This window comes from Glycine soja, chromosome 11, assembly GCF_004193775.1.
Source record: "Glycine soja cultivar W05 chromosome 11, ASM419377v2, whole genome shotgun sequence".
Taxonomy (NCBI): Eukaryota; Viridiplantae; Streptophyta; class Magnoliopsida; order Fabales; family Fabaceae; genus Glycine; species Glycine soja.
The window spans coordinates 42,190,678-42,204,810 of record NC_041012.1 but is presented as its reverse complement, the minus strand read 5'-3'; the positions used below and the strand labels follow the sequence as shown (position 1 = coordinate 42,204,810).

General features: G+C 37.4%; 2 protein-coding genes across 3 annotated transcripts; one reads left to right on the top strand and one right to left on the bottom strand.

The window, feature by feature from the left end:
• The first annotated feature begins 184 nt into the window (after positions 1-184).
• Positions 185-3,545, top strand: LOC114377443 (dnaJ protein homolog 1-like). Its single transcript, XM_028335946.1, has 3 exons — positions 185-455; positions 1,098-1,546; positions 2,915-3,545. The coding sequence occupies exons 1-3, from the start codon at positions 291-293 to the stop codon at positions 3,321-3,323; spliced, it is 1,023 nt and encodes a 340-aa protein (XP_028191747.1). The 5' UTR covers positions 185-290; the 3' UTR covers positions 3,324-3,545.
• A 189-nt stretch (positions 3,546-3,734) lies between these two features.
• On the bottom strand, positions 3,735-14,133 carry LOC114377442 (homeobox-DDT domain protein RLT1-like). 2 transcript variants are annotated; one of them, XM_028335944.1, is made up of 18 exons: positions 13,595-14,133; positions 13,064-13,480; positions 12,245-12,324; positions 10,402-10,815; positions 10,200-10,289; positions 9,925-10,089; positions 9,589-9,811; positions 9,411-9,511; positions 8,980-9,066; positions 8,722-8,874; positions 8,466-8,621; positions 8,001-8,210; positions 7,251-7,925; positions 6,621-7,172; positions 5,678-6,301; positions 5,435-5,539; positions 5,070-5,333; positions 3,735-4,785 (listed from the first exon to the last, which is right to left on the bottom strand). In XM_028335944.1, the coding sequence occupies exons 1-18, from the start codon at positions 13,773-13,775 to the stop codon at positions 4,015-4,017; spliced, it is 5,268 nt and encodes a 1,755-aa protein (XP_028191745.1). In that variant the 5' UTR covers positions 13,776-14,133; the 3' UTR covers positions 3,735-4,014. The 2 variants fall into 2 exon arrangements, with proteins under 2 accessions (XP_028191745.1, XP_028191746.1); XM_028335945.1 differs by lacking the exons at positions 12,245-12,324; positions 13,064-13,480; positions 13,595-14,133 and adding an exon at positions 11,385-11,745.

Genomic DNA, 14,133 nt, shown 5'->3' with positions numbered 1-14,133 from the left:
TCGCATGGAGATATATTATAAAAATAAATATGAATAATTCAACAATTTAAATTGTTATAAAATATGAATAAGTCCTTTTCCTTTTTATCTTGCAGGATAAAAAGTCCTTTTCATAAAAATAAAAAAACAATATTTTCTTAAACTGAATTGATGTATAATGATCAAAGTTTTAAAAAAACAAACGTTTTTACTCACTAAATTTCTTATCTTGAAATTTTGCGCAGTTTCAGATTTAGAATTGTTGATCAGAAAAGGTTGAGGGTGAAGAAAGAGACTAGTGAAAAGCAAGTATGGGGATGGACTACTATGGGATTTTGGAGGTTGACAGGAATGCCTCAGATGAAGAGTTGAAGAGAGCCTACAGAAAGCTTGCAATGAAATGGCACCCTGACAAGAACCCAACCAATAAGAAAGAGGCTGAGATTCAATTCAAACAGATATCTGAATCCTACGAGGTAACATCATGGTCCTTGATTTGTTGTGTTGTGTCGGTGTTAGATCCTATGTTTAATTTGTCTTGGTGGGTTGTGTTTTCCAACTTTCCGTTGCTTTGTCCATTGTGTTGATCCTTCCTTCCTTTCAGTTTCATGGATAAACCTGGACCTTGGTTTTAGCTTCTGCCTTTGGTAGTTAAGCATCAGTCATGGTTTGACTTCATGTTGAGGAAGCTATTGGGAGGCTTGTAATCTATAGAGCCCCAATTCCAGTTCATTTCATTCTATGATAATTTTGCCTTGATTCAATTCTCTTGCCAATATGATTATTGGTTGATTTAGATGGCCGATTGATCATTCAAGTTGTATTTTTCATATTATTATGCATCATCTAGCTTGCAGGGGCTATTACCATAGTTTGTGATCTATGTTTGACTAGATAAATCATAATTTACAAGTTATTTAGAATAGTTTGCTGAGTCGTTTAGTTGATTGCCACTCAGATACACTGGCTTGTTCTACATTCTTCACATGATTGCCTGGTTACAAACTGCACATTTGTTGACATACTGAGTTGTTGTATCCTTATTTTTTGAGGGGCTGTGCGAACTGTGAAATCAATATAGAATGTGACTTGGTATATATTGGTTTGGTTTCATGTAGGTTCTTAGTGATCCCCAGAAGAGAGCAATTTTTGATCGGTATGGAGAAGGTGGCCTTAATGGTGGAATGCAAACACCGGATGAAGGTGTGGCTTCCTTCTTCCGAACTGGGGATGGCCCAACAGCATTTAGGTTCAATCCCAGAAACGCAAACAACATTTTTGCAGAAGTGTTTGGGTGTTCAAGCCCATTTGGTGGAATGGGAAGGGGGTTTGGCTGTGGTGGCAGTGGCAGAGGCAGAGGCATGGGCATGGGGGGTGGATCGTGGGTGTCAAGGTCCTTTGGTGGAATGTTTGGCAATGACATGTTTAGAGAAGGCAGGTCAATGAATCAAGGTCCACGCCGCAAGGCACCTCCCATTGAAAATACATTGCTTTGCAGCCTTGAGGAGCTCTACAAGGGGAGTACCAGAAAGATGAAAATCTCTAGGGAAATTACACATGCAAGCGGGTAAGTGCTCTTTGCCTGGTATTCCAATTTACAATCGTTTGTACTTACAAACCTTCTCTTAACTAAATGTCTTGAACAGAATGAGTTCTGTTGTTGGATTCTTAAAACTAAAATCTTGTTACGTTTCTTTCTTATTTATCTAAGCCAAAAAAATGTGATTGCTACTTTAGATAATTGTTAGTTAGACGTCCTATTTGTTGGATTTCCTTCTTATATATTGTTTCATGGATAATCAGTTGATGCTACAAATTTTAGCAATCTGCTCATTTTTCTCCTCCTCCCCTCCTTTTTCTTTGGGTCAATGAGTTTTCATGGTTGGATAAGGATTGGTTGTACAGACTCATCTGCTACAATCTTGATTTGTTCACTGCATTTGTGCCATTACTCATTGTTGGGTCAGGAGTTGCTACTGATTGAACATTAATTAGGTGAGATCTAGGAATGAAAATAGACTAAGTGAGGTCAGCCCTTGCCAAGCTTGGGTTGACCTGCTTTATAATCTCCGGACTCAAGTCTGGCCAGTTAGCATTTTTTTAGCTTTGGTGCGGCCTGTCTTATTAGTCTGTATAAACTTTAAACGCCTATTTCATAGTAAGTTTTAAATAGGTTGATCTGTCTATCCTTAAACAGATTAATAGGCTTATAACAGAATTCTAAAGAAGATATTTAGAGAAGATATTTTGAGAAAAGGAAAATGTAAGAAAAGGAAAGTCAGTTTCATTAACCACTTGACTTGAGTGTACAGATTGGTATTTATAGACAGGGCTGTTATTAGAACAGCTGTCATAACTAACTAACTAGTCTAGTTACAACTAACTAACTAGTGTAAAGCTACCCTACACTGCAGTTGAATAACTGCAGCTCTCTTACAATACTCTAATAATAGTTTAATAGCTTACAAGTTAAATAGACGTATACTAAACAAGTCAATAAACTTACTAGGTAACAAACATACGAAAACAGATTGCATTTTATAGCCATTACAACCAGCTCAAGTCAGAAACGAAATACTTTAGTTGATAAAATAATGATATAATATTACATGTTAACTATTAAAAATGATATTATTTACAAACAAGTCAGTTCGTCAAGCCTAATAGGTTTTCTTAAAAGTTCACAACTTGACCTACTTAACCAGTGTAGGTGGTCAGTGTTTTTAATTTTTAATTTATCACTCAACTGTTCAAAATGTGCATACCTGACTCCCTCGGCTACCTTTCTTCTGGTTATTGTGTTTACACTTGACTTTACATAGGTGACTTTTCTAGGCTGTTTGAATTATGCAATTCTTTCATATGTTATGTGTGCCTATATAAGCACAGCCACGTAAATTGATATAATTTCTCTCCTCTATATTTATGTTTGCAGGAGAATTTTTCTGGTGGAGGAAATATTAAACATTGAAATCCATCCGGGCTGGAAAAAGGGAACCAAAATCACTTTCCCAGAGAAAGGAAATGAGCAGCCAAATGTCATTGCTGCAGATCTTGTGTTTATTATTGATGAGAAACCTCACAGCGTATTTACAAGAGATGGTTATGATTTGGTTGTTACACAAAAGATATCACTTAAAGAAGCTGAAGCTCTAACAGGCTACACCATCCAACTTACAACTCTAGATGGCAGGGGTCTGAACATCATCATAAACAATGTGACTGATCCAGATTATGAAGAAGTGGTCACAGGGGAAGGTATGCCAATTTCCAAAGATCCTTCAAAGAAGGGTAACCTTAGGATCAAATTCAACATCGAAATCCCAGACATAGTTGGTGCCTGAGTGGAAAGCCAGAATTGAGAAATATCTGGCACTATAAGAGTGTCAACTTTTGCAGAGAATGTATCTAGTAAATAATAGTCTTTGGTTTTGTTCACATTCTTTGCCTCCTTTTTCCTCTTTATTTAGATGAATGTGGCTTGTTTAATTTGTGTATGCGTTAACAATGTCATTCAGGAAAATAACATCCGACATATTAGATCGAGGTGTAATGTTTTTTACTTTACGGGTGACAAAGAGTACTTCAATTGTGTGTGGCATTAGAGTACGTTACTTAGTTAAAGTCTTAACAGCACGTGCAAAATGCGAACAGCTTGTAGTTAGAAGAGTATGCCGCTAATTCCTCTGTTAAGCACCTCCTAAAATGGTTGATGTATACCCACCTTGTGTGTCAATTTCAAATAGTCCAAACAATAAGGCATAATAAAAATTTATTAATTAATGAGTCTATTACAAGGCCAGGTTAAAAAAATACAAAAACAAAATGAGGTTGGCTACAAAGCCCTCTGCTTCAAGATTCTTAAAAATACAAGGCTCCATTTTGCATGGATAATATACACTAAATCTACTCAACCATAAACTCTTCAAGCCATGACATGACTTGGGGCTCAGGTGTTTGTAAAGCTGCAATATCAAAAATGTAATGCAGCCTTCAGGTGCAAATCCCTTCATTGACCAATTAAAAATTCATGTTCTAATCAGAAGAATCTTCGGACAAAGCCGAGTCTGAGCCTCCAACATTTACTACCGTATTTGGGATCCCATCTGAACCCTCACTCATAACATCTGCTTCTGAATCTTCCTCTTCATTCTCCTCAATGCCATTGTCATTAAGTTCTTCAAAAGCATCCACATCTTCATCACTCATTCCAACCAAACCCCTACTCCATCTGTTGGGGGGAACACCATTAAAACCTACCTCCCAGTTTCCTTGATCATATTCCACAGCTTGAGCATTGTCGTCATCAGACTCCACCTCTTCAGCACTGTTACTATTGTCAGCAGCCACCCCAATGTGTACCGGAGTCATGGGACTCGCCTTTTCTCCATCCCATTCCTCATCCAAGTTTCTCACCGGTTCTCTATCAATCTTGTAGCTATGACTGGCTGTCGTATGGCCAAGCAACAAATCTTCAACAGCTCTCTTTCCCATTCTCCGCTTCCTTATGGTTCGGCGACCTCGCCCAGCACCTTGTCCTTGTGTTCCTCGAGCCTGCTGTTTTAATCTGTGACTTAGATTGTCAGTGACCTTAGCATTCTTACGACCACCATCTCGTTTAGAATTGCACACTCTTTTAGCCAGCTTTTTACCCCGTCCTTGTTCATTAGTCCCTCGACCACGTTTGTTGCCATTTCGTACAATTTTCTTAGGAACAGATTTATCTTTAGTGAATTCATCATGGACAAATTCGGCTGGTTCAACCTCCCTATTAGATTTCATGTGAGTATATCTTGATGGAAGCTTCTGCGAAAAGCAAGTTAGATGCATTATTGATACATAAAAATATCATGAAAAATTTCCAGATAAAGACCCAGACACTCAAAATAAGACAAAAGGAACATAAATTTAAGGGGAACTTAACACCCAATCTGCTTCTAGTCTATCAGACACAATAGCTCAGCCTCAGCTTTTTCAGATAAAAATGAAAGTTGCAACGCAGCTTATGTGTAGCAAACCTTTCATGGTAACATCAAATCCTGTTACTTAAGACTAAAAGCACTCTACTATAAAGGAAAAATGAGACTCACTATGTATTCTCTTGCTTCTTTCTCCTCACAAGGCTCAAGTCTTTCAAGCTTTACATAGCTGATGGATGAATCAATCTCAAAAAGCCTGAGAGACAAAGCTGCAGTCGTTAGTGGAACCCATGGAAGCACAGCAACAGATTCAGGATCAGTTGAAGCCTGCACAGAACGTTCTGACATACTGCTTGATCCCAACAATTCATCTGTTGTAGAGAAGTTCAACGACAGAAAATCTCGCCGTAGTGATCTCTCAAAAAGGGTCAATATCTGCAAAATGGGTTTTTATGGGTTTTTAATTCATGTCTGATTAAGCATATGATGCACAGATATAAAATCTAGAACTTTTAAGAATTGAAAGGGCACGAAACCTGTAAAAGTTCCTCAACAGAAGATGATTTGCTCAACTTTATGCCCCAGTGCTTCCTAACATCATTGATCCAATTTGTTTCAAATGCTTCAGAAAGAACAGATACCTGTAAATCAAAATGTGAATACAATATACTCCTCAAAAGTCAAACTAACAGGGAAAAAAAAAAGAGGGCACAAAATAACAGTTTAAAATTTAATAGAAAACAATGTTCAAGGTGAAAGCAGAGTTAACATTAACTCACCTCCATACAGGCCAACAGGACCTTAAGCAATCTTGTCCGCAAGGGAAGAGAATATTCCAAAATACAATTATCTTTGGATAACTTGTCTCGACATTGAAATGCATGTTTAGAAAAATTAAATCCATTATTTGAGGGAAAAGTCTGGTGGCAGGAATTGCAATGAGAGTCTTCAACAAAATAAAGATTGAGACATATATCACAAATGTCCATCTGAGGTTTGCATCTCTTTATCCCATATTTCATTGCACATAAAACCGATGAATTATAACATTCTTTCCACAACCACTTCTGAAAATCTTGATACCTTCTCAATGCAGCTTTCTTCTCACTCTCAGTTTTCCCAAGCTCAATTTTGAAGGATGATGAAGTTTCAGATGGATCAGCATTCAAGTCATGAAGGGTACTGCTAGGACTGCCAGATCCAGCATTGTGCTCAGGGATAGAACATGCTTCATTAGCTTCAATTTTAATAGAAAATTCGCCCCTGCTTCCATTTTTGGCACAACATGCATTCCTCTTTCGAACATTTTCTTTAAAGGAATTCTCAATCTTTAGCAACATTAAGCGCAAATGAGATTCCCTGATCCCACGTGAATCCAATGATGTCAAAAGAGCATCAAAGGCCTGCATTTTAATGGTGGGATAAATAAAAATGAAACTTTGATAAAAAGACATACAAAATAATTACCATGAATAAAAGCACAAGGCAAATGTTTAAATTTCAGAGGCTATCCTTAGTAATTCCATTTGCTAATGATCAGATATTGCCGTGGAAAAAATTAAATTTAGAGGTAATATCTCTTAGGATTCTAAAAGGAGACTTGCAGTGCCCTAAGTCCTTAGATGCATGTCATTAAAGTGTGCACTGAAATATAAGAAACTATCAAAACCAAGGTACAATTTAGTTGATCAGCTTAAGGAAAAAACTGAATAAACAATTTACCTCTTCAGAATCAATAAGCCTCCACTTGCCATCATGATATTCAACAAAGATCCTGCCTGAACCAGGATCATTGCTAGAAGCAGAAGCAACAAACTGCCAATATCGGTTACGTCTGCGATCTTGTCCAAGGGGTAAAGACCTGTAGACATACATCTCCTCTGCTATGTGGGCAATATAAGATTTCAACTGTGAACGTGATCTTTTCGAATATTGTGCAGATACCTGAGTCTGAGAGATATCTGCACCAGTACCTGAGCCAAAATCTTGAATTGATGAGCACTTCTCCATAGGCATGCTCTGTGCTACAGGATCTCCTTTTTGGTTTTCTGCAGTGCTGGGTGATGCTTCATTATTAATATTGTTAATATTAATGTCAAGCATTGGGCTTAGGTTGCCCTCCATAGCTGGATAAGTGTATGGTGTTTCAACTTTATTCCCAGTAAGTGATGGAAAATCTAATTTACTAATATTATCATCTTTCAGACGAACTTTATCTATCTGTGCTTCAGCCCACATTTGTTTCTTCAGAGCATTTGCTGATTCCAGTCGATCCTACAATACTCGCTATGTCAACTTAAAATCTAAATAAAAATAAACTTAAGAAACACATTAGACAGGAAAGAATTGCACCTCAAGAACAACACGGATCGAATTTCCTTCATTTGCCACACCAACCAATGCAACAAGAGCGTTTAGACGCTCCTCTACACTAAGATCAGAATATTCTCCTTCGGTAAGCCCTAGAATCCAGGACTCTCCAGATTTGCTTTCATCAATTTCCATATTATCTTGATCAAGATTGCTAGCATTTAAATCTTCACAAGCAACAGGCTGTCTGGTGACAGAAATTGGACAATCAGCATCCTTCGAACCATTCTTAGGAAAACAAGGTAGATCTGTATCAAACTCTTTTTGAATAAGATCTACATTGTGACCCAAATTTTCTTTTCCATTTGATGAGCAAATGTTTGTGTCCTCATACTGTTCAGAATTTTGGTTTGCACTTGAAGGATTTACTAAATCATCATCTTCAGGATCCTCATCAACTTCATCACTTTCTGACTCCTCTTCTCTTTCAACATCATCAGCATCTTCACCAGCTAGAAACCCATTTTCAAATATCTGAATTTTCTTTCTTGCTTCTGAAAGAATGGAGTCAGCATCAGCAGGATTCTTTCTGAATGCATCTCGTACACAATATGTTGATGGAGCAATTCTTTCAAACAATTTAGTGTCTCTTGTCAAAGCAACAGAAATTGATGCTTCAGGTGTTTTGCTGGTCGTCAGGTCCCGAAGACCAGATTTCTGACAGGAAAAGAGACATAAGAACAAAGCTGACAGTTTCTAAAAGAGCACTTGATACAAAGATAAACAATTCACCTGAATTTTTTCTGCAAGCTCTAGTACTGTCAAACCCTTACTACCCTCCAGCGAGAGAACATGAAAAGCTGCAAATTTAACTGTTCCAGGAGTTAGCCGGTGCCTTGATCTTCGAGGAGCTAACAGACCTCTCTCTTGCATTTTGGCCACAGCACTTTCAGCTGCTGAACCATTACGAAGTGTAGAAATTATATCTTTGCAACTTTTTCCCTGCAATTACATAAACATTTTGAACCACTTAATCAATGAAAGAAAAGTAAGACAAAAAAAATTCATTGTTAATTTAAAATGTGTGCAAAATCATAAATGCTCATTGCTCAATGGAAGTATTCAATATAACAAAAAGCTCATACAGATCCAGTGAACTGAGATGATAACACAAATATGTTTCAGCCGATAGGCACTAAAATATGGCAGCTTTCAGTTTGAACTGAACATTAATATACAAAATAAAGAAAAATGAACCTCGTCTTTATCAATTGCATATGACCATGTAATATTTCTTTTCTTCAGCTGTGGTCCTAATCCCGCAGACAATGCTAACTGTCGGAAAACTTCTGGCCATGTCAATTGATTTAAGTTCTTCTGCCAATTTCGTATGTCAAAGCCCCATGCATATGCCTAAAACATAATAAAGTGAACATTTTCAGAGTCAACAGTCTCAGACCAAACTAGTATGTCTCAAAAGGAAAGATAAAATCTAAGATATATTTCAACTTACTCCTTCCACAATCTCTGGATGGCCACCTCCAGGATTAGCAGCACCATTCTGGTTCATCCCTAATCCTGTAGAAGGCGTCCTTGCAACATCTTCAATGTCTTTTATTATCACTTTGAGAAGAACAACATGAATCTCACCCAACAATCTAGAATCCTGCAATCAAATGGTTTGAATTGAACATGCATAATGAGCAAAGGGTGCACAGAAATCCAGTTCAGCTGCAGCACAAAATCAAAAGCAGAGGCCAGATTTACTCACATAGTCGTGAAATGCCTGTACAAACTCGTCAAGAGTAAAAGGCCATAAATCAAGTACATCAGCAAAAGTAATCAAGAATCTCCAAACCTGAAATAGAACAATAGACCACAGCTTTTGAACTTTAAATTCAGAATCCTCAATTTAAGCTTAAAAAACAAATAAAGAACAACAAGAATGACCTCAGTCTAACATACAAGCAAGCTTAACAGAAACAACCTTCACTATAATATGTGGTAGACAAGAGCAACATTAAAATAACATTTCAAATCATGAACTGAGTCAACTGACATATAGATCAATATCAGAAACTGTGAAAGGGTAAAGTCTCCCTTCCCCCTTTTGACAGTATGGAGTACCAGAACAAGAGATAATTGGTTCAAAGCAACATTAACCTACACTACCATATAACGATGAGGGCAATAAGAACATACCATGAGAAGGTTGCCGATATTCTGTTCTGAGTCAATCCAGGGCTGGATAGCAAATGGTTTTCTCAGCTTTACACTCTTGGGTGGAAATATACACAACGAATCTACAGTACAACATGTATCAGGAGTAAAACCCAATTATGTTACATTACAAAAAGCAACATAATGATAAACTCCTTACCCCTAAATGATTCAAGGTTTTGCAAAGTATCAAGATCAATATGAATAATAGATGAAAGCCCCTTGCTTGCAGCAGCCAACTCCATCAATTCCAGTTGTTCATCCTCGATAAGCTCCATAGATTCTTTAGCTATTCTCCGAGCATTTGCCTTCTCAAGGGCAGCTTTCCTCCTCTCTTCCTCCTTCTCTTTGCGGATCTCTTCTTTTTGCCTCCTTTTCTCAGCCTTTTTTAAGAAAGGCCACAACAAAAAGGAGAGTAAGGTACATAAAAAATCCACAGATGTTTGAATATATTTGCCAAAGGAAGGCTATAAAACATAGGCTTTAAAAATCTTACTCTTAAATGTTCTTTCAACAAAAACTTTTCCCTTCGTTCCATTTCCCGTCTTTGCTCACGCCTTGATCTTTCCTCTTCTCGTTGTTTCTCACGCATCAACCTCTCTTCTTCCTTCCTTCTTTCACGATCTTGTCTTTCCATTTCTTTCCTCATTCGCTCTTCACTCTAAAAGGGAGAGGGAAAATAGAGGGGTTAGCTACAGAGAAAGGGATGTTGTTTAAGCTCTATACAGTGTATGGTGCCACAGTAGTAGGCAAAGTTCATTTTAATAAAACCTTTCGTCTGAGGTTATCTTGTTTCTCAAGCTCTTTTCGCATCCTCATTTCATAGGCTTCAACTTCCTTTGCAACTTTGGTTTCATCACTCTACATAAATAATGTTAAAAATATATATCAAGCTCCGCAAAAAAAATGTATTAACATAGCTAAGGAAAATGACAAAATAATACTTAGCAAAAATTAAAAATTAAATTAATACCTTTCGTTTCCTCTCCATCCTCAATACTGCATCGTTATGGGAAACTTGCCCACCAGCTAAAGCATAAGGATTGTCTTGTCCAACAATTGGGTGATCAGTAAGATGGGAGTTCATTCCAGTGCTGGTTATGTTTGTGTGAGGTTCCCTTTTGGGTGCAACATCATTGTCTCGAGGAGGAGATGGATAGGTAATCACTAGCTTGTCCTGCTGTTGAGACAAAAGGCGAACATGAGAAGAATGACTTTGGGGAGCATGAACTCTGGGTTGCTGTTCATTTCCAAGGGGAAAAGGAGTTCTGGTAGGACCATCCATTGGATCATGTAAATGAGGTAGGTTCAGTTGTCCATAAACATCGGATCTAATGCCAGACTGGTTTGGAAGAAAAGGGTATTCATGGAATGTCCTTGCTATAGCCTGAAATGGAGCTCGTTTAAAATCAAAATATCATATGAAACAACCAAAGAGCAAGATTTGACAGTAAATATAATCCAAATATGAATAAATAAAAGCAAGTTTTTCTCAAACTATCTAAACTGAGGAAAGACAGTGTACAAGTATTTTTTTCGAATAAAGTACATTCAATTCAAATAAATCATTGTTATTCAATATTCATGGGAATACAAAATAAACCCTTGACTAGAATAAAGAATAAACAGCATATCAAGTGAATACCTAAGTCTACACCAGTGTTGTCAATAGTGGATCACGGAAAGCTAAAAATCCCCAATACCATATAACGGATAGCGTCGCGAGCAAATAGCAGAAGCCGCATAGCAGTTGAAATAGAATATATATAATAATTAAATATGTATAAAAAATTAAGATATATGCAAATAAAAATAAGCTGGATAAACATTAACATAAATATTTACTCAAAAGTTAAATTGTTCAAGACAAAATATGTTGGAAACAAAAAAAAAACAGCTAAAAAGATTAAAAAAGAAAGAAGAAAGACAAAGATTAAGAAAAAAAAAGTTTGTCACCTGTAAAAAACACAGGCGCTGCCGCGCTGGACTGAAGAAGGATGGACTCTGGAAGGTTCTGAGTGTGGGAGGAAGGGTGTACGTAGAGAAGTTTAAGTAATGAAATATGCTACTGTTGGGCCTATTTTAGTATAAGAAAGCCCAAGTGGCTGACTCCATGTTTAAAAAGTCAAGTGAGTAAAAAAAATTGAGTAAAACAAAACAAATAAGCCCAAACAAATTTCATGAGATATTCATAATTATCAATAAGCCCATGTTCAAAACTAATCAGACTCTTCAAAAAATCACGTGAGCCCAAATTGTCCAAGACCCACAAGCCCAAACTTCAGTCATCTTCACAAAAACCCTAAATCTTGCCTCAACTCTGCTCTGCCATGGCTGAAGAACTAGGACCCTCTACAATTTATTGAAGGGAGACACAACATCGGCGACGCGCATGGCAGCCACGACAAGCAAAGTGGCCGTGATGTTGTTTTCTGCAATGCAATGCCATCGCGATAGCGTTTTAGTGCTCGCTGCGTGCTATTTGACAACACTGGTCTACACATCTACATTAAATCTTCTTTTTTCCTTTTACACAAATAAAATCCAAATAAATGGTAGAGGCTAAAGTAATAATAAGCCCGATATTGCAGAAGGAAGATTATAGGGGGTGTGGATGGCATGTTTTTAGAGGAAAGTTGTAATTGAGAGGGAACCAGAGGAGCCTTGAACTCCAATTGATGAGAGATGTGTTTGCATTGAATTTTGATTTTCTGTTCAATTGTACCATACAATTGTTTCCTTTTCAGAATATTCCAAGTCCTATCATAATTTTACAGACCTATACACTAAGCAGTTAGAGCATAACAAAAACCAACCTTATTTGCCCTAGCATCGTGTCTTTCATATATTTTACTGTCATAGGCAAGACTTGGCCGCTTCTGCTGTTCCGTAACAGCTGCACCAAAAGAAAATAGTAGAAGTGTGAGTAGTCAAACAAGTGCACATGCAACACATCACAGACAAGTATTCATTGAGTAAACCTCACTGTAGTATCTAATATGCTTTCGTCATTTTAGTCCCTTCACTAAAAGTTCACTTTGGTCCCCAAATTTGGAACACATAATTCAACTTAACCCTTGTCAATAAAAATGTAAGGTCCAATGTGAATTGTGTTTCCCAAATATAGGAACTAAAGTGAAGTTTTAGTAAAGTTAGACTCAAATAATCAGCAGATACAATATCATACTAAAACGTGAGTTTACTCATTAATCATCAGAAACTTATAAGTTATTACATAAAAGTAACGCTTCTAACAATACTTTCAGGTTGAAAAATCAGTCAGAAAGAAGACAAGCAAAGCTAAAAAAGAACATTTCATCCCTGCTTCCTATGATACTCTTAAACAGAACACCCAAGAAACTAATTTACCCATTACCACTTAACAAAATAAAAAACACATACATATCAAAAATAGAAACTCCATAGTTAACGTCATTATCATGATACCTAAGTAGAAACATACAATGAAAAGACAATAACTAAAGCAAGCATGCAAGACAAGTTCATTTAAACAGTTGAATTGCATATCCCATAAAAACCCAATAAAATAAACATACAATCATACATTGATAGAGTTCACTAAATTCAACCCAAGTACCCAACCATCCACCAAGTCAAAGAATCAAAGACCATACCTAAGGGTGCCCCAAATGCATCCGGCGGCAACGGATCAAACTCCACTCCAAGAATAGGTCCATCTTCCCTCAAAGGCTCCCCCAACTGAGCCTCCACACAAGCAATTGCTCTAAGCTCCATTATAGTCTGTGGTGACTCATAGTACCCCCGAGGCACCACATTCCTCAACTCCGACCGGGCAAACGGGCTGGACCCCGAACCTGACCCGGATCCATATTCAACACCCACTTCAGGCCCCAACTTGGGCTCCTCCACCGGAGAATCCGGCAACGCCGCTGCCTTTCGCGGCTTCTTTGACGGCAACTCCTTCTTGTCCTTCAACCGCCGGTGACAGAACCACATCTGCAACTGCCGATCCGACAACCCCAACTTCTCCGACAACTCCACCCTCATAGTCTCCGACGGGTAATTCTCAACTAAAAACCAAAAACAAAAAATTTGAACAAAAAAAAAAGTGAACAATAAAAAAGCCTAGAAATTGAACAAGAAAAAAAATAAAATAAAATAAAAAAAGGTTAACGATAACAAACCAGCATAAGCTTTCTCGAGCGTTTCAAGCTGAAACGGCGTCTTCATCTGACGCTTGGGCTTGCTCAGACCCTCACTCGAATTCCCAATTTTGCTGTTACTTTCATTGTTGTTGTTGTTGTTGTTGTTATCATTGCTGTTTTCTTCCTTCTTCACGTCGTTGTTCTCTGCCTCGGCCTCCATCGATCGAGATCGAACCTCTTTCCACCTTCAAACCCTAGGAATCCACAACGAAGCCACAAAAAGAAACCCAACCAAGCAGCACAGAGAAGAAAAGGGGAAAATAATAATAATTAGGGCAACCGAATAGAATCGATTTTGGTGTTTCTTTGTTTTTATTTATTTTTGTCATCTCTTTTTTTCTCTTTGGAAATCAAAAAAATTCCGTGATAGTCAAGGAATGGAAAGGCACAGAATTATTATCCTCTCTGATGAAAAATAAATAAATAGTTTAAATTGAAAAGATAAAAAAGAAAAGCAGCGTGTAATAAGAGATTGAAAAGAAAGAACAAGGAAGATGAAGAATAAAAGAACAAATCCA